At 45.1% G+C, this 24,168-nt stretch overlaps 1 protein-coding gene across 1 annotated transcript in view; it reads right to left on the bottom strand.

Moving 5' to 3' along the window:
* Positions 1-23,587, bottom strand: part of hspa12a (heat shock protein 12A) — a 52,937-nt gene extending 29,350 nt beyond the window's left edge. The window contains 3 exon segments of the mRNA XM_031578655.2: positions 1,762-1,886; positions 2,189-2,265; positions 23,090-23,587. Of these exon segments, the coding sequence (XP_031434515.1) occupies positions 1,762-1,886; positions 2,189-2,265; positions 23,090-23,129 (242 nt within the window). The 5' untranslated portion in view covers positions 23,130-23,587.
* Between the last annotated feature and the right edge of the window lie 581 nt (positions 23,588-24,168).

Genomic DNA, 24,168 nt, shown 5'->3' with positions numbered 1-24,168 from the left:
GCCACTAGTGACCGTATGTGTAGATGTACTGACAAGATGGGATATCCCACAGACAGGGAAAGAACCTCATCCGTAAAATGCAAAAGCAGCAGTGACCACTACACTGCATGAATGCGGAGTGCTTAAAATATGGGAGGTTGCGAGTTATGTCTATGTTAATCTGAACTCCTGGACCAACCTGACTGCAATCCTTTTCTGAATTCCGTTGCGGCCAAGAAAGATCTTCGGTGGAAAATGCGCTGGTGTGGCATGGCATTTCTACTTCTGCCTTAGTCTAATTAGACTATAATATCTGATTAGAAATAACAGGAAATGTCATTATTGTGTATTTACATCATGGATGACATTTGCTTACTGCTGACTTAGCATTTAATTTGAGTCGGACAAATTAGCCTACCTCTTGCCAGGCGCTCAAGTCTTTCAAGGGGTTTAGCCTTTTAAAACAAACATTTTATTCTTTTTTTAAAAGCCTGTCAGGATGTTGAGGATCTTTGAGGACATCCGAGATAGATTAATTACATTAACCCATTACTCAGGTTTGCTTCTGCTTCTGATATTTTTTGTTAGATAACTAACTGACTTGGGTGGTGATGGTTTGTGATTGGTGCATGCAAACGTTCCCTGTCAGAGAAGAATATGTCGCCACACCTATATCCCAAATCCACACTTTTTAATTTATCACTGGAGTTTAAGACAGCCTGCCCGAGCAGAATAGGCCCGTTTTCGCCAGCCATTTACGATCTGGGTGAGTGTGTGCACATATGTGTCTCTCTCTCTGTGTGTGTGTGTGTGTGTGTGTGTGTGTGTGTGTGTGTGTGTGTGTGTGTGTGTGTGTGTGTGTGTGTGTGTGTGTATGCATGTTTGTGAGTGTGGCTCTGAACAGCTCTAAATCTGTGTCTGACACATAGCTGAGGTCTGTGAGGTTAATGCAGAATTTAATTGGAGTCTCTGGAGTACAGACTGGCCTGGAACATGTCAAGAGATTCAGCCATCCATCACATCTACGCACTCACACACACACACACACACACACACACACACACACACACACACACATGCACACGCACGTACACGTACGCACACGCACACGTACACACACGTACACACACTCACGCGCACATCTCATTTCTTCACATCTCCTTCATATTCCACTGCTGTCTTTAGCTTCTAATCTTCCTTCCACAGTGTGTCTATCTTTTATTTCGTTTTCTCCCCTCCCCTCCCCTCCCCTCCACTCATTTCCTCTCCTCTCCTCTCCCACCCCTTTTCCAAAAGCGTGTGCATATCTTCATTCTCATTCTACTCTTCTCTCCGTCCGTTCTCTTCCCAAACTGCCTCAGTCTTCTGTCCTCTCTCTGGTCTCTTCTCTCTTATTTCTCTTTTTCCTGTCATTGTTGTTCTATTTATTCTCTTCTTCTGATGACTCTCTCTATCACTCACCCTCACCTCAACAGCTGTGATTGAAAGAATGAAAACACTCTCATTTTTTCAATTTGTTTTCCCCTCTCTGTCTACAGCCCCCCCATCCTCGCTCCCCCCTCCCCTCTCCCCTCCCCTCCCCTCCCCCCTCCCCTCTCCCCTCCCCTCCCCACACACACACAAACATGTCTTTCTTTTTGTCATTGCATCCTCTCTACTATCTGTTCTCTACTTCTCTCTTTCATTATCCTGACAGAGTCCCCCCCCATCTATCTTTCTCTTTCTCTCTCTCTCTCTCTCTCTCTCTCTCTCTCTCTCTCTCTCTCTCTCTCTGGCTCTCACCTCATGGTGTGGATGCACTCGGGTTCTTTGGCGAAGGCGTAGGCGTAGCCGCTGGATGTGGTGCCGAAGTCAATGGCTACCACCACTGTGAAGGAGGGTCCTGAAGGGGTCTCGTCTGTGTCCTGCTGCTCCCGGCAACCACGCACAGAAACACCACACACACACACACACACACACACCCACAAGTAAAAGCAGACACAGCACAAATAGAACAAAGTAATCAGTATTATTTTTCACAGCACCAACATTGCCTCACAGCCACATGCATGCTGCGTCTAGTTTGTAACTAAGTTAAGAAGGGCCAGAAACAGGTATCACAGCAGCTCAGAAGGAGGACATCCAACGTGTCAAATAACCATACGAACACCCAAAGGTAGCGGCTAACTGTCATGTTCTGGAGTCCTGTGCGGTGGTCTTGCACACTCACCTGAATGTGAGTCGGGGAGAGGGGCGTGATCCCAGGGTCACCCATGCTCTTGGCTGGAGATGGAGCCGCCATTGCATCTGAGGACAGAGAACATGGGTTAACTACATCACACGCTGAAAGTGCACGCAACACACACACAATACACGTCATAGGCCAGAGAATATGGGTGTACTACATCACACACTGCAAGTGCACGAAACACACACACACACAATACACGTCTAAGGCCAGAGAACATGGGTTAACTACATCACATGCTGCAAGTGCACGCAACACACACACACACACACACACACACACACACACACACACACACACACACACACACACACAATACACATCCAGAAAACATACAGTAGGTTACATCACAATCCAGAAGTAGACATCACATGCACACAAGTTTCAGACAGAGATAAATCACTGCTAATTTCTTTAACCATAATACAATCCACAAGTGGGTGCTCTACACACACAATCAGCTAACCATCAGCTTACCATTGCCTCTGAGCACAGATGACTGGGGTTAACTACATTCCCACCCAAACAATCAGCTAACCATTTGTTCACACACACTTGGCAATGGGCAGGGCAAATAGGCTTAGGTCAGGGTCAGGATCAAAGCTGGGTCAGGGGTCAGAGTTAGGTCACAGAGGGGACTTAGTTGATAAGTGTGTTGAAAGTTTGTTGAATATGTTTTTAGAAGGGTGTTTATGGTTTAATATTTAATCTTTAATGTGCTAACAAATAAAAGGGTAATTTGAACTTTGGGAACTTGGGACTTTGGGAGATATAACCCAGACACACATACATCACCTACAAACAAACACACACACACACATTCACACAAATACACTGTATTCTGATCAAGTATATCAGAACAAAACACACACACATACAGAGCCCACAGTACTTAGTCCATCCGAGCCTATATTAAGTGAGCATTTGACCAGTAATGAAAGCTGGTTCATTTGGGAGCGTGTGGCTAATGCACCTGCCTCAGACACCCTGGCATTTGGACTGAATAAGAGACTTTATTTGTCGCTGTCCCGCTCATTAACAGCTTTAATAACCCTGGCGGAAGGCTCTTAGTGCCCACAGTAATCGTGTTCCCATACGCTTTAAAAGTGTCAGAGGACCACCTCACCACGGGACACCGCGCTAGCTGTCCTTTTTCCCCCTCTGCAGAGCGTCCCTCTTTACGTCTCCCCCGCGGCGCAGATGAGTGGCCGGAACAAACAGCACACTTTACCAGGCAATTACCGCGCCAAATTACCGACCACCTGTGGCTAGGCCACATCTAACAGACCCCCTCTCTCAACCACCCCCCATCTAAAATCTCTAGAACCTTGGATTGATTTTTTTTCTGGATGGGACAATAGAATAACATAAAATCAATACTCGTGGAGTAAAATTATTTTCTGTAATGATAAAGGCCGCGATGGTAAATGCTTTCAAGTGACGTGTCATTGAAGAAACTGAGTTGTGAAATTGCCTTTTTTTTTTTTATTCTCGTTCAGCTTAAAGCCCATTTAAAAGCCTAAAAGGACGGTGCTTGTCAACATCGAAATGCAAGATGGGGGGTTTCATCAGAGCCCGTTCCGGTTGTGTGCGGGTGATTACCGCGTTATAATGATGTCCTCATCCAATCACAGATGAGCGTAGAGTGGTGCAGTGATTACACAACATTTTGTCAACAAAAGAGGAACGCAGAAAAACACCACTACCTCTAAACCACTCTAAATCTCTAACATTAACAGAGTACCAACTCCACAAATCTATCAACTGGGTCGATGCTCCCCATGCTTCCCCACTCCAGAGAAGACTTCACTCGCTCCTGCAGGAATACAGCACACACGCACACTGGGTGTACACGCTGAAACACACGTGGCGTAGAGATGAGGTGACACAAATACACACAAAGAATATAAGTCTGTGTGTGTGTGTGTGTACATGCATGCCGGTGTGTGTGTGTGTGTGTGCGCATGCATGTTAGTGTGTGTGTGTACGTGCGCATGTGTGTGTATGTATGTGTGTGTGTCAGTGTTAATTTCGTTGACGAAAACTATGACGAAAAATATTCGTTAACGACCTTTTTCCCATGACTAAAACGAGACTAAGACGTGACGAAAACGGATCTTTATAAATAAAAACTATGACTAAATCTATTTTAACTTTCGTTGACGAGACGAGACGAAAATGTTAGTGGTTGACTAAGTCACAATTGTTTTTTTTTTCTAAACTTGTATGCACATCATTGGTTGAATGTTGCCCGGTCCTGTATCTATCCCTCCTCCACTCCCTGAGATGGCCAGACATGCAAGTGACGCCCTATGGCTTAACGTTATGATGGCTATAGTTCAAGCACTCGGTACTGGAAGACAAATAAGAATAGATATCTGGACAGTCTTAAATTATAACTTGACAGAAAATAAAACACAATGCACCGCAATAACTGGAGAGAAACCGTGTGGCTTCAAAATACATGGGAAGAACACAACAAGAGGCACCTGAAAGCGCACAAGACAACCCTGCCATTTATGCCAAGGTAAATTAGCTAGTAACTGTCAATGATAATTAGCTAATGTTAACTAGTTATTCGAATATATTAGCCAACGTTAAGTTAACTTCAAAGGGGCAGTCGAGTGTATAGGTTGTGTCAGCTTGGATAACTAGCTAGTCATTTTCGATTGAAACCTCCCGTTTGGCTGGGCAAATGAGTTCCAAAACTTTTAGCTAGCTAACGTTGGCTAACTATGAGGTAGCATAGCTAAGTTATACTAGCTATCGATAACTAGCTAGTAAACACATTGCAGAATGAACTATAGGACAGGCAACGCATGACATTAATCAAGAAAAAAATAAATGAATATGTGATTGGTTTACATATCCTTGTCTATTTATGCAATTGTTATTAGCACTACTTTCAACTCTCAAACTATCCGTCTAGCTAAATACTGTATGTTGGTTATCAGATTGCACAACAATTCATATGGAGGATATGTGGTTGATTTAACTAAGGCCAGGTAGGCATAGTAGTTGTATTGTGTTATCAGATCATTTGAATCTTCAAAATCTAGACTTGATATTCTCTTATATTTTAATGATAATACTGTTAATTAAGTATTGCCTTAAAATTATTATTTACATTGAATTAATTGGGATTCAGCTGTAGGCATAGGAGACCTGTATCTTAGAGACTAATTGCATCCACAGTTTACGTACTGCAAGCTTGACTATTATGCAGTTGTAGACACAACACAAGGGGTCCCCGGGCCTGAGAAGGGATGGAAAGGAGTTTAATGTGACTATAAGATGGACTTAATTTTTAGTTTAATGTGACTAAAACTAGACTAAAATGTAATGAGACTTCGTCGACTAAAACTAGACTAAAATGTTCTGAGTTTTCGTCGACGAAAACTAGACTAAAACTAAGCAGGATTAAAATGACTAAAAGTGACTAAAACTAATATGCATTTTCGTCTAAAGACTAAGACTAAATCTAAAATAGCTGCCAAAATTAACACTGGTGTGTGTGTGTGTGTGTGTGTGTGTGTGTGTGTGTGTGTGTGTGTGTGTGTGTGTGTATGCATGCATGTTGGTGTGTGTGTGTGTACGTGCGCATGTGTATGCATGTGTATCCATGTGTATGTATGTGTGTGTATGTGTGTGTGCAGAGTAGTGTAGTTGCATAGCCAGCTACTAGGAGGAGATGGTATTTCACAGGTTTATCCTGCATTCCAACCCATAATTATCTGCCACACATCTCCACAGTTACACCTGGGTAGTCCATTCTCAGGCAGCAGACCACACACCTCTAGCTGGTGTAACAGAGAGACAGGTTTGAATGAGGCATTGAGAGCCTGCTACACTGGCCAGGGACCCTAAGAGGCACCACACCTCTAGTTGGTGAGAGAGAGACAGGTCTGACTGAGGCATTGAGAGCCTGCTACACTGACCAGGGACCCTCAGAGGCGGCAGGAATCCTCTCATGGCACTGTTCACTGTGACACTGGACACTGTGTGGGACAGCAGCCAGCACTGCCCACCAAAAGCTCTGATCTATTTTCACAGGCGGAGAGGAAGAACAAACACGGAGCAATTAGGAGCAGAGAGAGATGGGAAGAGGAGATAGAGGGAAGAGACAGACAGAAAGAGAGAGGGAGGGAGGAAATGAGAAAAAGAGAGGGAAGAACTAAACAGACAGAGAGAGGGAGTTATCTTTCTTTCCCCAACCATCTGTCCTGGCTGACTAGGTCCCCTCCCACAACACACACACACACAATCAAGTGCGCATACGTATATATCCACAGGCACCAATATGTGAACAATAACATACACACACGTGTGTGTGTGTGTGTGTGTGCGTGCGCGCGCACACACTATGGTTGCGTCTGGAATGTTGGGGTAAAGAGGAAAAAACGTCTGACAGGAAACAGCCGAGGTCAAAGGTCACAATTCCTCCTCTTCAGTGGACCTGAGCGCCTCAGGCATGCGAGGTATGTGGGGGAAATGTGTGTGTGTGTGTGTGTGTGTGTGTGTGTGTGTGTGTGTCAGTTTCAATGTGGGGGCGACACAGAGGCTCTCACTACCTCAACACAGGACACTGTGTGTGTGTTTGTACGTGTGTGCGTTTCTATATTTCAATAGATATAAAATATGTGTGAGTGTGTGTCTGTGTGTTTCAGTTTATATAAAAGGTGTGTGTGTGTTTCAATGTACGTAAAATGTGTGTGCGTGTGTCTCTGCTTTTTATATTCACTGAAATACACAATGAAGCACAACAGGATGTGAAGGCTTTTGTTTTTCAGAATACTTTCTTTTTCCCTCCTCTTTCCCTCCCTCTCTCTCTTTCTCTATCTCTCTCCACCCCCTCCTTCACTCTCCCTTCACTTCATCAACATCTAATCAACTACATGCTCACACCTGCAGGATCATCATTCACAGACACTATACAATCCCCCGGTGGGCGATATCTACTGTAGTTATGTAGTTTTATATAGCGGTATGCCAGTGAAGAAATCAGAACTCTTAAATGATGCAGAGTACCATGTCTTACTAACGAGTGTCCCAATTCTATGAGCTGGTGCACTAACACACACACACACACACACACACACTAATGCTAAGCCACAATACAGTCTTCAGTATGGAGCACACTCTATCAATCATACTACGTATCTCTCTCTGTGAGTGTGTGTGTGAGTGTGTGTGTGTGTAAATGAAAGTGTCCTAAGGGGGCTAGCTCCCTCTCCAGTCATTATTAATTAGGAAAAGGCCTGAGGAATGTCTGTATGCTTTAAAAGAATTCAGTACTAACAACAAACACATTTTCAAAACTATCAGACACACACACACACACACACACACAGCATAGAAAAACAATGCACACGCACACACACACACACACACACACACACAGAGAACTGGTTGTCATGAAACAATGTAAACAGGTAAATGCTTCTTATAACTATGTCATATATAAAATATAACCATATAATACATGTTAAGTTCCAGAAATGCAGTGATGATGTAAGTATGTAAACACGCCCTGTCTAAAGCACAGGAAAACTTGAGAAGAGAGCCAACTCCCCCTCCCCAACACCACAAACTCCCAAAGGACATCACACACACACACACATACATACCTCCCCTATCTTGGCAGTGCTCCCCATAGGACGTTCCACAAACTCGCTGCAACTCACACACCCCATGGAACCCCACACACTTGTGGGATTATATAACTCACCGTCTTTCTCTCCCACACACACACACACACACACACACACACACACAGGCCACTAAGCTATGCTTTTACACAGGGTACAGTACTTCCTGGCTCCGTTTACACAGAGAGCAGAAACCACAGCCTGCTGAGAGTCATTCATTTCAGTGACTTATCGTTCATTTGGTATTTAACAACTAAAAAGCGCTAGTCACTGCCAACCTGCTAACTCCCTGGCTGTGAGGTACACACACACACACACTCATGAATCAGTGCAATTATAAACATCTATACATACAAGACTTGAATGACAAATGAACTTCTAAATCTGGGGGTTGTAATAAATCATTTTGGGTGAAAACAAAACAAAAAAAAGCTTTAAAAAGGTCCTGACAGAGCTGCATTGTCCTCTGAAGCCAACAATGGCACACAAGTATTTAAACACATTTGGCTCATACATATGCAATGATACAGTTCTTTGATACGGTGCATTGCAAAATAGCTTTACACAGCATGGCCTGTAATGAAACACACAGATACAAACACGCACACACGCAAACACATCATGTTCAACTGTGACATTTACCAGATGTAACAAACGTACACACAAGTGCACACGCACACACACATGCACACACACACAGTATGTACTTGTCAGTGGACAGCAACAGTGTGTGGTGGCATAGTTTATTTTGAAGTGCAAATCAAAGCAAAGTGGAACACAAAAGCAGCCAATCAGAGAACGTCATGGACCTCTGGGCGTGAGACATAAGGATGAATGAGGAATCAGGGGGAGAGAGACAGAGAGAATGAAGAGACAGAGAAGAAAGGAGAGAGGAGAGAGAGAACATTAGGAGAGATGGAGGGAGAGAAAGGGTGAATGAAGGGGTAAAACAGAAAAACTTAATGGATAGAGGGGTAAAAGGAGAATGAAGAGAGAGAGAGAGAGAGAGATGAAGTCATCAGAAAGACCATTTATGCTCTGCTGCAAAGACATTGCCCCTACACCTCTCCTCTGACACACACACACACACACACACACACGCACAATGCCAAAAACAAAAGTCTTGCAACATGACTAAACTGGCTCTCTATGTACAGAATCCCTCTCCTCTCTCACTGACTCACTCACGAGCACACACATACACACACAAAATTTACTGACTGTTTCCAGACATGATGTTGGGGCCATTTCTTTCTCCAGTTTGGCTTAAAAGTCCTGTCCTCCCCTTTCACAATGGTATGTAGAGTTAAACAAAATGGCAGGACCACTGAGGTTTATGATGGAGGATCTCTCGCTCTCTCTCTAACACACAAACGCGTGCACACACACACACACACGTTAGAGGTCAAGTGTTATACATTCAACCTACAACTAGAACGTGAACGCGCACACACACGCGCGCGCGCATGCATGAACAGCTATGCAGACAGAAAGACGACACTTCTTGCATGGGTGTGTGTGCTTAAGTGGTGTGAGTGATGAGAGAGAGGGAGATCGATGTCTCTGAGGTGATTGACATGTATCTAAAACAGACACAAATCAGAGATAGATATAGATCTCTCCCTCTCTCTCTCACACACACACACACACACACACACACACACACACACACACACACACACACACACACACACACACACACACACACACACACACACACACACACACACACACACACACACACACACACACACGTCTTTGAGTGTGGAGGAGCAGGCACATACAGTGGGGAAAATAAGTATTTGAACCCCTGCCGATTTAGCAAGTTTGGCCACTTGCAAAGAAATGTGTGATCTATAATTGTAATGGTAGGTGTATTTTAACAGTGAGAAATCGAATATCAACAAACAAATCCAGAAAACTGCATTTTATAACATTTATGACTTTATTTGTATTTGATGCAGAAAATAAGTATTTGAACCCCCAAGCAAACAGCAAGAATTCTGGCTCCCAATGACCAGTTATGTGCCCAAGAAGCACACAGATTAGTCCTCATTAGGCCTAACAAGGTACACCTGATCTCAACTGGTGACGTGTATAAAAGAAACCTGTCCAAAGAATCATACTTCACACCTTCAACCTCACCACCATGGGCAAGACCAAAGAGTTGACCAAGGAGGTCAGAGATTGTAGACCTGCACAAGGCTGGAATGGGTTACAAAACCATCGGCAAGCAGCTTGGTGAGAAGCAGACAACTATTGGTGCGATTATTCGTAAATGCGAGCAACACCAAACAACTGTCCATCGCTCTAGGTCTGGGTCTCCATGCAAGATATCCCCTCGTGCGGTATCGGTGATCATCCGAAAGGTGCAGAATAACCCCAGAACTACACAGGGGGAGCTTGTGAATGATCTCAAGGCAGCTGGGACCACAGTCACCAAGAAAACCATTGGCAACACACTACGCCGTAATGGTTTAAAGTACTGCAGAATTCGCAAGGTCCCCCTGCTCAAGGAAGCACATGTACAGGGCCGTCTGAAGTTTGCCAATGAACACTTGAATGATTCTAAGGAGGATTGGGAGACAGGATGTGGTCAGATGAGACCAAAATCAAGCTCTTTGGCATCAACTCGACTTGCCGCGTTTGGAGGGGGAAGAATGCTGAATATGACACCATCCCCACCGTCAAGCATGGAGGTGGAAACATTATGCTTTGGGGCTGTTTCTCTGCCAAGGGTACAGGACGATTCCACTGCATCGAGGGGACTATGGATGGGGCCATGTAATGTGGAATATTGGGCTTGGACCTCATTCCCTCATTCCCTCCCATTGAAAACGCAACCTTAAGGATTTGGAGAGGATCTGCAAAGAGGAGTGGACCAAAATCCCTCCTGAGATGTGTGTAAACCTGGTGACCAACTACAAGAAAAGTCTGACGTCTGTGCTTGCCAACAAGGGTTATTCCACCAAGTACTAAGTCATGTTTTGCTAGGGGTTCAAATACTTATTTTCTGCATCAAATGCAAATAAAGTCATAAATGTTATAAAATGCAGTTTTCTGGATTTTTTTTGTTGATATTCTGTTTCTCACTGTTAAAATACACCTACTATTACAATTATAGATCACACATTTCTTTGTGAGTGGCCAAACTTGGGAAATCGGCAGGGGTTCAAATACTTATTTTCCCCACTGTATGTTAACCTGCTGGATTGTAAAACAAGCATTAAAGGCTTTATAAACCCTAATCAAGAAGGCTCACCAGCGTCTCTTCTTCCTGAGGAGATTGAAGAAGGCAAATCTGTCCCCTCAGATTCTGGTGAACTTCTACCGCTGCACCATTGAGAGCATCCTCACCAACTGCATCTCAGTCTGGTATGGCAGCTGCTCTGTGGCAAACCGCAAAACTCTCCAGAGGGTAGTGAAAACTGCCCAACGCATCACTGGTTCCCCACTCCCCTCCATCGAGGCTGTCCAGCGCAAAAGATGTCTGCGGAAAGCGCGCAGCATCGAGAAGGACAGCTCCCATCCCAACCACAGACTGTTTGCCCTCCTCCCCTCAGGGAGGCGCTACAGGGTCCTCCGTTCCCGGACCAGCAGGCTCAGGAACAGCTTCTTCCCTGCGGCTGTCACCCTGCTGAACTCTGCATCACTGTGACCCCCCTGGCTACCCCATCACATTCCTTCCTACAGTGACTGTACTTCCCCCTCTACCCTGGCCTGACTGCCACACACCTCCCCCAGCCACTGAACATTTGCACTAAAACTGTTCATTTGTTTATATCTATTTATTTAAAATTGTTGTCCATATCCATATTCACCGTACTTATATCTTATGTCTCCTACCTCATTTATAACTTCTACTGCCACTTTCACCTGTACTTCACTTACATACTGTATATCTATATCATATATCTATATCACATCTGCACTAACGACCACTATTGCTGCTTACTGTTCATATTACTTATGTCTTATACCATACTGTATATATTCTATTTATCTATTTTTATATTACCACTTTGCACATACTCTGCACTCTTCTGATTTTGCACTTCTGGTTAGATGCTAACTGCATTTCGTTGCCTCAGTACTTGTACTCTGTGCAATGACAATAAAGTTGAATCTAATCTAATAAAACACACACAGTCACACACACGCTGGACTGAATCAGACTGACAGTTTGACAGTTTTGCAGCAATACCATGTGCACGTCATTTTTAAACCACACTGTCAATCTATCAAAGAGAAATTGAAAGTGTGCTTTTAAGGTTTGTGTGTTCGGTGTGTGTGTGTGTGTGTGTGTGTGTGTGTGTGTGTGTGTGTATAAGAGAGAGAGGAGTTTATCAAGAGGTCTGAAGATCAAAAGGCTAAAGATCCCGTGTTGAGATTGGGTTTGTATCTCTAGTGAGTTTAAGGCCTCTGCCTATGGCCTCTGTGTCAGATCTCTGAGCTAGTCAACAGCAATTCATGATAATTATAGTTTACTCAACCGTGGGCCAGAAATAGCCTGCAGGAAGAGCGAACAGTCTTATTGTGACTAGAGGGGAGGGTGGGATAGTGGGACAGAGGGACAATCAGCATTGTGTGTGTGTGTGTGTGTGTGTGTATGTGAGCGTGTGTGTGTGTGTGCGTGTGCCTGCATCCAAAAGGGGAAGGGACACAACAGAAGGGTGGGATAGTGGGACAGAGGGACAGTCAAACAGCATTGTCTGTCTGTCTGTCTGTCTGTCTGTCTGTCTGTCTGTCTGTCTGTCTGTCTGTCTGTCTGTCTGTCTGTCTGTCTGTCTGTCTGTCTGTCTGTCTGTCTGTCTGTGCGTGTCTGTCTGTGCGTGTCTGTCTGTGCGTGTCTGTCTGTGCGTGTCTGTCTGTGCGTGTCTGTCTGTGCGTGTCTGTTGTTTGTGTGTGTGTGTGTCTGTCTGTTTGTGTGTGTGTGTGTCCCTGCATCTGAAGGGAGCATGCTACGGCACGACAGAAGGGTGGGATAGGATAAATGTGCGGCCTTCAATATGTGAGTGTGAGTGCATGGCACTTTGGGGAGTACAAGGGTACATGCGTAACAATAATCAATCTGTGTATACGTATCATTGACTGAATAGGCACTGTATCTTGAGTGTCAGGTTTGCATTTATGTGTGTGAATATGTATGTGTGTGTGTGTGTGTGTGTGTGTGTGTCTGCGCCCGTGTGTGAGCGTGCGTGTGTGCGTATGTGTGCACTCGTGTCAGAAAGCCTTCAGACGAACAATGGGCCTTTCCTGCCCTTGTCCACTGGTCAGTGTGATAACAGCACAACACAACACTCAGCTGTAAGAATAGCCCCTCTCTAATCTCACTATCAGGTCAAACACTCACTCACTCTCAGCTGTCCACAGGCAAAACACTGCAGTCAACACTGCAGTCAACACTCTCTGCAATACTTCACCAGAACACTAAGAGTACTCCTAAATACTACAATACTACACAACACTGAGTACTCCACAATACTACACTGCAATAGTGAAAGAGTGCTCAGTACTACACCATAGCCCTGACAGAATATCCACCTCCAACACTCCAATATACTGAGAGTTTCCTCTTTAATACTACACTGACAGAGCACCCTCTGTAATCCAATACCAGTCAAAAACATGGAGGTGGCATCCTCCGTACCACTATACCATAACAGCCTCACAACACTACAGCGGAACTCAACAAGGAGGAGTCGTACAGGGCAGCAAGCATACTGCTCCGCCATTCGGTGGTTTTAAAGAAGAATCTGAATTATTCAGCTGTGTGAAATAATTTAAGCACATTGGTTCTCATGCAACACACACGCAGATCCATAGACATAGACACACACAAACACACACACACACACACACACACAAACGGCATATCTTCTTCTGTGTCATTACCAAATCTGGGTCAGACACTGACCAATGTCAGACCCCTCCCATAGACGTGCCGTGTAAAAGATTCATTAAAAAGTTTGAAAACCTGATGTTCCTATGAAGGCTTCTTCAATCAAATGAAGCTGATAAAAGGTTTCTTTCAGTGAATAAAATGTGACAGATTGACAGAACCGATTCACTATTCATAACATATCATTCCCCAGATTCACCATTAATGATACCTACAAGAATGTAAAGCCAGCTGACAAAGTATTGCACTGAAAGCATCACTTACAGTATTTAGAGATTTAACTGTTGTTCAGCAGAGATCTCCACAGCCTGAAAACTCCCATGGAGTTTTAGATGATCTGACGTTGAGTGTATCTACAAGTTCAAGTCAATATTTCAAAAATATGTCCTCATAATTAGAGGACTAGCAGTGATCGGGTCACCAGACATCAACAACTGTCAACCTGCTATTCCACAGAGAGTACAAACAAACACACACATACACAGATACACACACACACACACACACACACACACACACACACACACAGCCTGTGTATGGCAGCTGTCGTGTCTGACATGGCACTGACCTCTCCCTTCTAAACACACACATATCTCCCCCTCTGCACCGACGCTGCTCTGAGACGGCCATGGTGGTGAAATCGGAGTTTAAACGTATGCTGCTCTGAGCTGGGTGTTGGCCCATCGCGCCAACATCAACAGTGTGCGGTCTGTGCTCCAGCTGTGCTCTTTTGTGTCGGGGCAGAGGGGATGCAGCAGCATCGAAATGCCAAACATTCCCAGTCGAAGAGCCCCCTAGTATCTTAAGATGTGTGTGTTTACTAATGAAACACAGCTGCTCTGCACACACACTCCAAAGAATCACTACTGTGTTCATCACTTGTATACTTGTTTCATGATAAAGTAGCTAATCTCATACACCACACATACACACACACATAGAGACAGCCACACACATAGTCACACGCGTATGCACACACACACACACACACACCTCCTCTTTTCACTCTTCTATACAATAGCTTCTTCCCACTGGGAAGCTTACTAATAGGGGCCCATAGCGATGAAATGACGTAATGCTTCTATTCCATCTCTGAGCCTCCTTCAGCAGGCTCTCTCTTCATCCCCCATTTACGAGGGCCGATGCCACATCAGGGCCAGACCTGGGCCACATCAGGGCCGGGGGCCTCAGCTACCATCTGGGGCCCATCCAGCCTCCAGATTGAGATTCCACCCGCTGGTTCTCAATGGTCAGTCTCCACCTCATAACTGCTTAAGCAGATGGCTTTGAGAAGAGGTCCCTCTCAAACCGCGACATACACTTTAACACACACACACACACACACACACACACACACACACACACACACACACACACACACACACACACACACACACACACACACACACACACACACTCCTCTGGAATGCACAGGCCACACAACGACTTCAGCAGATCAAACAGACAGTGATGTCATGGGTTCAGTCGAAGAGTTTAGTGCCAAAAACTGATTTAAAAACATGCATTTGATGTTTTGGTTGTAATTAAAAGCACTTAAATACACTTGTATCTCTCCGTTGCTGTAGGATAAAGACCTTAAACGATTCTCAGCTGTAAGAATCCATTTTTTTTATTACGGTAATATTATTTTTTTGGGGAGGGAATGTGGTTTTATGTTACTGTAGCATGACCTAGTTTTCCTGGAAAAGCACACAAATGATCACAATTGCTATTTATCATTTAAACACCATTGTTATTTTTGTATTCTCAATTGCATATTATTTTGCAAGTGTCTGCTAAATATTTCACCGTAAAAGGTGTTAATGTGATGCATTATTAGGCCATGAGCTGTGAAGCTCCAGTGAGATGAGATGGGTAATGAAGCAGGGAGGTGGTGGGGTGGGCGACCGGATGCTGTCTGGCTTGAGGCTGAGACTACACCAGTGCTGTGGTCTATTGGAGCAGAGACTGAGACTAAACCAGTGCTGTGGTCTATTGGGCCCCTGAGGCTGAGACTACACCAGTGCTGTGGTCTATTGGAGCAGAGACTGAGACTACACCAGTGCTGTGGTCTAATGGAGCAGAGACTGAGACTACACCAGTGCTGTGGTCGAATGGAGCAGAGGCTGAGACTACACCAGTGCTGTGGTCTATTGGAGCAGAGACTGAGACTACACCAGTGCTGTGGTCTAATGGAGCAGAGACTGAGACTACACCAGTGCTGTGGTCTAATGGAGTAGAGGCTGAGACTACACCAGTGCTGTGGTCTATTGGGCCCCTGAGCCTGAGACTACACCAGTGCTGTGGTCTATTGGGCCCCTGAGGCTGAGACTAAACCAGCGCTGTGGTCTAATGGAGCAGAGACTGAGACTACACCAGTGCTGTGGTCTATTGGAGCAGAGACTGAGACTACACCAGTGCTGTGGTCTATTGGAGCAGAGACTGAGACTACACCAGTGCTGTGGTCTATTGGAGCAGAGACTGAGACTACACCAGTGCTGTGGTCTAATGGGCCCCAGAGACTGAGACTAGACCAGTGCTGTGGTCTAATGGAGCAGAGGCTGAGACTACACCAGTGCTGTGGTCTAATGGAGCAGAGGCTGAGACTACACCAGTGCTGTGGTCTAATGGAGCAGAGACTGAGACTACACCAGTGCTGTGGTGTAATGGAGCAGAGGCTGAGACTACACCAGTGCTGTGGTCTAATGGAGCAGAGACTGAGACTACACCAGTGCTGTGGTCTATTGGGCCCCTGAGCCTAGACCAGTGACAGTCTATTGGGCCCTTGAGGCCAGCACTGACATTAGCCCAAGTCATTCAGTCAGTCGTTCTCCTTGGACGTGTGGAGGACGAGTGTGTGACCTTAAAGGAGGGGGTGGAGGGCTGCATTGAGACCTCGTTCTTTTTCTCTCTCTCTCTCTCTCTCTCTCTCACACCCCCAATCTCTCCCTCATTCCACACACACACACACACACACACACACACACACACACACACACACACACACACACACACACACACACACACACACACACACACACACACACACACACACACGAGCAATCCTGTGAAGGCAATCTGCTAAAACCCTCTTTAAGTGAATGAGGGAGGTGGGGGGAGGGTAAGAGCAGTGTGCTCTCTGCTGGGTTGAACGTAAGGGGGAGAGGTCCAGCATCTCTCTGCAGTGCTCTAGCGTTTTAGCAAAAGTGCCTTCATCTGCCCACAGCATGATGTCTGAGAGGCTTTTTATCGTGCCTGTGTGTCAGTGGGACAGCTTTGTGTGTGTGTGTGTGTGTGTGTGTGTGTGTGCGTGCGTGTGTGCGTATTCTGTTTGTTTGTTTGATTGGGGCAGTGCTCTGAGCTCAATGCACAGAAACGTTAGCTCTGTCAGCTAGGCTCTGTGAAGAACAGAACATACACTTATTTCACCTTCTCAGGATGATCACATGTACTGGACTTGTGTTCCTTGTGCTATGCGAAAGCCTTTTTTTCAGATGTAACTTTTCATTTATGGATCCTTCAATATGTGGAACCAACATGAGAGCAAATTATATCTACGGTTCCTGCCATGATTTCTAGCAATTCACTCCTTTTCACCCCAGACATCTGGAATGGCCTGCAATTTCAACACAGGGGCATTTTGCTAAGTAAGAGTACATGCTTTTATCCTGTAGATCAGAAGGCGGGACCAGTGGTCATTGGCTAGTTTCCCCAAGTCCAAAACTTTGATGGGCTGGGAACCTGTCTATTGGGGACAAACACCTCAGTTACATGCACAAGCGCACACACACACACACACACACACAGTCATGTGTGAGTCCGTGCCAGAGGACATTTTCGAACGATCAGGCTTTTTTCCACACACACACCGATAATAATAAACCGACAAACAGAATATGCAACATTCATTCAAAACTTTGATGGGCTGGGAACCTGTCTATTGGGGACAAACACCTCAGTTACATGCACAAGCGCACACACACACACACACACACACACACACACACACACACACACACAGTCATGTGTGAGTCCGTGCCAGAGGACATTTTCGAACGATCAGGCTTTTTTCCACACACACCGATAATAATAAACCGACAAACAGAATATGCAACATTCATTCACCACTATTCCTTCATTGGCCAGCAATGATATCATGTTTGTGGGATGTGTTGTTTGGATCGCTTGTGTTGCTCGTTCCATTTGCAGATGTGCTGTGCTGTTTGATTGTTTGTTAAAACTATTTGTCGGGAAAGGCCTACCAGCAATGGTATATTTTGAATTGAGGTCCCAGTACCCTTTTGAAAACCCTTAATTATGGAAATGTTTAGTGGCGATGATGCTTTAATGCATTGTATAGATTTATTCAATTCAATATAATCAATTAAACCAGGGGTGTGGTTGGAGGCTATTTATAGGGTCTGAATGGAGCTAAAGATGAGTGCACTCCATCTCACTGAAGAATAAAGTATTTGTGCTGTGTGTGTGTGTGGGGGGGGGGGGGGGTCGTGTGTGTGTGTGTATGGCCAGTGGATATTGGTATAGCCAATAGCTGCATTTATACTTTTAGTGCCAACCCCGCACTTGTCATGTTTAAAGACATTTTTAAATGTTCTTTTATTTCACTGTAAATATATTTTCACACTTTCACCGCCATGGAATTCACAAAACACCACTTCTGCTTACTGTCCACCACTATTCTTGTTGCCTCCACCACCGAGCAGCTAACAAAACTACCCAACTCCTTTCCCAACGCACAAAACAGGTAAATACACATGCAGGCTAACACACACACACACACACACACACACACACACACACACACACACACACACACACACACACACACACACACACACACACACACACACACACACACACACACACACACACACACACCATCTGATAGGGTGACAGCTCTTTCAGGATACTTAAAGATACGGTGCTAATTATTTTTTTAAAACCTTCTGAAACACAATTTCAAACAACAGCCCTGGACTGAATGTCTTTGGCCAAATGTAAAAGTGGAAAAATGTGAAAGTTAGAGTTGGATCTTGGAGGAAGTAGACAGAGAATACCCCTACTTAGATCTACTGCATGCCCAACAGACAGACACAGAGCGCACATCCCACTCCAGACAACACAACCACCTCCAGACTAATTTCCCACTTGCACACATGGGGAGTCCAGACTGCCATCTTATCTTGGGGGGCATCTCAACACCTCGACTGGACTCAATGTGAAGAGAAACAAATGTTCCCATCCATCACGGAGTCCGGTTTCTCAACATGCTTTTCTCGCTGCACATGAGCACTTGTGTAACGTATGTATGAAGCACATAGGAAGAGGAGGATGAAGAAGACATAAGGAAGGGAGGAAATAGGGATGCCATAAGAGAGAGAGGGGGCAAGAGAATGAGAAAGACAGAACCCGAGGATACGAGGAATAGAGAGAGAAGGAAAGAGACAAAGATGAAGAGAAAGACAGACAGAGAGTGAGTCTCAGATGAAGCCAGAGGGGGAAAACGAGAGAGAGAACAAGAGAAAGAGAGAGAGAGAGAGAAAGAGTCTTCTTATACCCCTTTTCCACCAACACATACCAGTTGCTAGTGCCAGTTCAGAGTTGGTTCATCTAGCAAAATAGTTTGCTTTTCCATGGGCTAGAGAGCCACGATAGAGCCAGGTCATCATGTCACTATACACGTCTGTATACGTCAACAACAACAACACTGATGTGACAAATTAGCTATGCTTGCTTGCAAAATGTTAGCTGACCAACAGCTAGCCATGGTGATTTTTTTTATGGTGATACAAAGTTTTATTGGTCACGATAATCCCATCCCCAGCCGATGACGTAACCGATTCTTGCTTCTATACCAGCAAAGGGTCGGTGCCGCTCTGGAACCAGTTTTCCGTGGCCGTGGGCCGGTTCTTTGGCAAGCGACGAACTGGTACGAGATATAGGCAGCAGCTCCGACCAGCTCTGGAAGCGCCTTGGTGGCAAAGGGGTATGAGAAACATGGGGATCGATAGCTTGGACAGCGGCTGTGCTGCTGACAGAGCATGCCTGACCACACCTACTCAGAGGTGCTAAAGCTCCAGAGCAGAACGAGCAAATCCATCGGAGGTGGCTCGTTTAACAGAGAAGGATATGAAGCAGAAGACAGGTTCAGAGAGGGAGAGAGGGAGGGAGACAACTACAGTATGTCTGCCTTGGGTTCTGTAAAGTGACTTGAGACATTGCTTTCTTGATAATGGCATGAGATAACTAAATAAAATCAATAAATCGGGGGGAGGGGCTCTCATCATAATCTTAATAACCTTTAAGGGTTCTTTAGGGAAAACCTGGCCCAGAAATCAGCAGACACTGGATGGGTTCCGCTCCAGTCTCCAGCTAGCATAGACAGTGCCGGGCTGTTAGCCCCAGCCCCTGAGGACGAGCAGGGTGTGGTTGTGTGTGTGTGTGTGTGTGTGTGTGTGTGTGTGTGTGTGTGTGTGTGTGTGTGTGCGCGAGCTGCTGTCATTACACACTACACTGCATCACCTCTACTCAGGACCGGCGCCAGCCCCTCCCTACTGCTGAGCACACGGCCGCAGGCAAACACTCGGTCTAGGCTGCCCAGTCTACACAACCTGTGGGACAACTACACTGCTGCAGGTCCGGCACGCAGCCACTAAACATTAATCAATTGGATATCTGTTTATCAATGAGATACTGACCTGTGATATTTTACTTGGCGCCCATAAAAAAATGTATCAATGACATATACCACATTGATCAATGAAATCCTAATCTCATCCTAATCCTAATCTTTCATGCCGTCCACAAAGCATTTCTCAAAGACATATACGTCATATCTAACCTAACCTAAACATGTCTAACCTGCAGAGTCTGACCCAAATGATGGCTGGTATGCAATACTCTAGCATACCTCAGTCAATTTGTGTATCGATACTCCAGTCAATATTTGTGTATTGATCTAATATCAGCTCCCCGTAGACACGTAGTACTGCAGATCCACATGATTGCTTCAGGAGAGGATAGGAGCTCAGACAATCAACATGTGGCAGCTCTGAAGAATTCACAATTTCATGGGGATGAGCTGGACTGTGATTTATTAGCACTAAAGATAAAGGTTTATTCCAAAACCACCTTCTAAACAAGAACTCTGCTGCATGCAGTGCTGGTGAACTCCCAGGGTGCTCTGCACAAGTGCACTACATGTCACCACGTCACTTCACTGCGGGGTTATCAGGCAGACCCTCCAACAAAACTCCATGAAAGGTTACTTTGGGTTGATACACATATGTTAGCATGGTGGTCATAAGAAAACTACAGCCAACATCACATTCTGAGCCATCAAGGTATAATTAAAGCTTCACCATGTAGGTTTTATGGTTGGGTGTGGCTAAAAGCATATATTAATGTTAACCACTATTTGGACAACATAAGAAGCATAACAGGGATCACCTTGATTTTCTTAAGTCGGCCCTGGCTTAACCCAATCAAAGTGTAAAACAAAACAAACTCAAACTGTTTATGGCATAGTCTTCCAAGATGTCATGGACGGGGGGCTAGTACATTTGATTTAGAAATGAAGCATAATATAGCTTTAAATTATGACAGAGGAATACACTGCTCTATTATCTACTGGGTATGGAAAGTACACAAAATAGCCTACAGTCTGAAAATCAAAGTACACCTTTTAAGGAAACAAACGGCAAAACACTTCAAGGAACGTGCATAACACCTAAGACAATGCCAGGGCGTATATTCAGGAATTTAATGAGCTTCGCCTGGCTGAGCTCAATCAAAAAATCTCAGCCCTTTTAGCCCTATGTGAGTCTACGTGACTTAGCTCTGGGGTCCACCACCCAGCCCTGTCTGTTCGCTCGAACAAAGAACTCTTTGTGTATCTCTGTCCAAAGAGCCACTGTGGTGATGCGATGGGCTTACTGTAGGGGACATCAGAGAAAACTGGCACAGTTAAAGTTGCGTGCAACTGACAATACCGTCTCTACCAGATTTTATGTAACCATCATGGTTTGGCCCTGGTCATAGCACTGCTAATTGAAAGGAGAAACAAATGGTCTACACGTCTTGTTCGCAGGTCAAACGAGGCTATGCAAATCTTGTAGGACAACTCCATTAACAAGTACGTGTCACCTTTTCATGTGGGACAACAGCCAGACGGCACATCCTGGCACGTTTCACTCAAGTGTTACAAGCAGTTGGATAGCATGCTGATTTTCGCGAAGAGTCCCTGTTTGCCTTTCTGATAAACGCGAAGGTGGTGGCGAAATATTGGAGCTGACTGAAGTGTCCCGGCGTGGGCTCGAATCAGGCTTAATCGCTTCCATCTGTGTCTGGGTGGATGCAATCATGCACGCTGGAAGCTGCATCAAGCAGGAGATGCGACGCTCCTCCCGTATTGCATCACAACAGCCGTCCTTCCAAAAGGACAGTTGCCGCCCATCGATTTAAATTCCACTGAGTTTCAATGTCATTGGGACACCATTGTTGAACAACACATCTTATTTTCATTTTAACTCCCTATAAATATAACAAGACTAGCTACAACACATAGGCTAAATGACAACATGAAGGAAAGTGTGAACTAAAAAGGGCGCTCCTTGTGGGTAGAAATGCGTGGCGTAGCCTATTGGTAACGTACTAGCAGCACGTATGCTGAAATCTGGCCTGTATCGTGTCATGATCGCTGACAGCGTGTCCCGTGGCTGCCTCACCTGGAATGATGAGGCATGCAGACTTTTGCTGCATTGAGTCAAAGCTCCCAGGAGATGTACCACGTGATCTAACTGCACCGCCAGCATCGCTGTGAAACTCGACTGCGCGTTTTGTCCCATCTACGAGTTAATTAGAAATATCCCGGTAAACAAGCCTTCAGCAGTCACCTAAAACACCTAAAAGACGAGTACCTGCCATGTAGCAACATAACGCGCCTCATACAGGTTAATCTATTGTCTAAGATGCACAGCGGCACTCACATGCACAGACCACAGTCATTGCGGCAGTGGCCATGGTCTCAGACTCTTAACTAGTCGCTTCCCAGGAATAATGATGTAATGTAAAGGAGCCATATTCAGTTGGTCATGAATAAGCAGAAATTCCGAAAGACGCATTTCTTGCAATGTAATTTCAGAGGGGACGAAGGCTAAAGCTGATCCTCTGCGAAACATCGTTTGCTCATATGGTGTCCTGCGCGCTGCATGTTTAGGCAACTAAGTATAGGTTAACGTTACTGCACTCTGCTGCGGCAATTAAATAATTACAAGAGAGCACACTTACAGAGAATGCCAAAACTGGCTTTACCTGATATTAGTTTGTCTTTCGCCGATTCTTTTTCAGTCATCACACAGAAACTATGATTTCTCTTCTTTCCTTGGGTCGTGATGGACCGTTACACCATGAAATCCCTACAGGAAGAAACGTCCTTGTTCACTTTCTTGCAGGAATCATTAGCTCTTTTTCATGAGAAACGCGCACTTCAGCTGGTCTGAGCTTCTCCCTCTCCCTCCTCCTTTCTCGTCACTAAGCCCACTCTGGCTTTGACGGCCTCTCTGCGATGGCGCACTTAATTACACATTTAAATGATGGCGTGGAGGATTGAACCACAGAGCCAGACGCTTCTTCGCGGATTCGGCCGGCCGACACCTCTCAGGAAAGGAAGTCGAGTTTGCTACTTTCCGACTGTTGGTCCTCCCGACCCGGCCCCTCCCCTTGAGTCGCCCGGCTGTTCTGGCGCGGAATGTTTCTCATTCCAAAGCATACGCCCCGCGAGGTGTTGCAGTGGGTTACCGCTGAACATCACAACTGCAGCCTGTCGTGCGCACTCCACAGAAGGTTGCTCACCTTGGAAAACGTTTTTTGTCGGCCTTGTCATGTCAAGGACTATTCTAAGACTGTAGAATTAGCCAATTTTACATTGCAAGAGTATCAGATTGTAAGATACACATAACCTAAGACAATTGCTTTTATCTACTAATTTATGACTAAAGATATGTTGGAGTTTGTAAAATGACATACAAATCAGTGACTTGGGGATACCTCTGTCATGCTCAGGATCCAGTTATTTCTGATTGGTTTGACAAATCCCATGCATACCTGTGCACTTCTGCCCGTGAACTCCTGGTGCTGTTTTAGCTGCGTTTGTTTAGTGTTCCTGGTTGAGACCCTACCTGCCCCACCTACTCTCCTCCTGCTGCATCCCTTGGTTTGTGTCAAACCACCTTAAGCTTCTCCATCAGCAGCAATGCTAGAGTCTACTTCTCACAAGGCAGATAGCAAATCATCCTGCCCAAGTTATCATAATTATGTCATCAGGATTTGAACAATAATTTAGTTGTGTCACCGATGGGAATGGAGTAACATACTTAATCTCAAATCTAATC

The sequence above is a fragment of the Clupea harengus genome, chromosome 13 (assembly GCF_900700415.2).
Source record: "Clupea harengus chromosome 13, Ch_v2.0.2, whole genome shotgun sequence".
Lineage (NCBI taxonomy): Eukaryota > Metazoa > Chordata > Actinopteri > Clupeiformes > Clupeidae > Clupea > Clupea harengus.
This window is presented reverse-complemented; position numbering and strand designations above follow the sequence as displayed.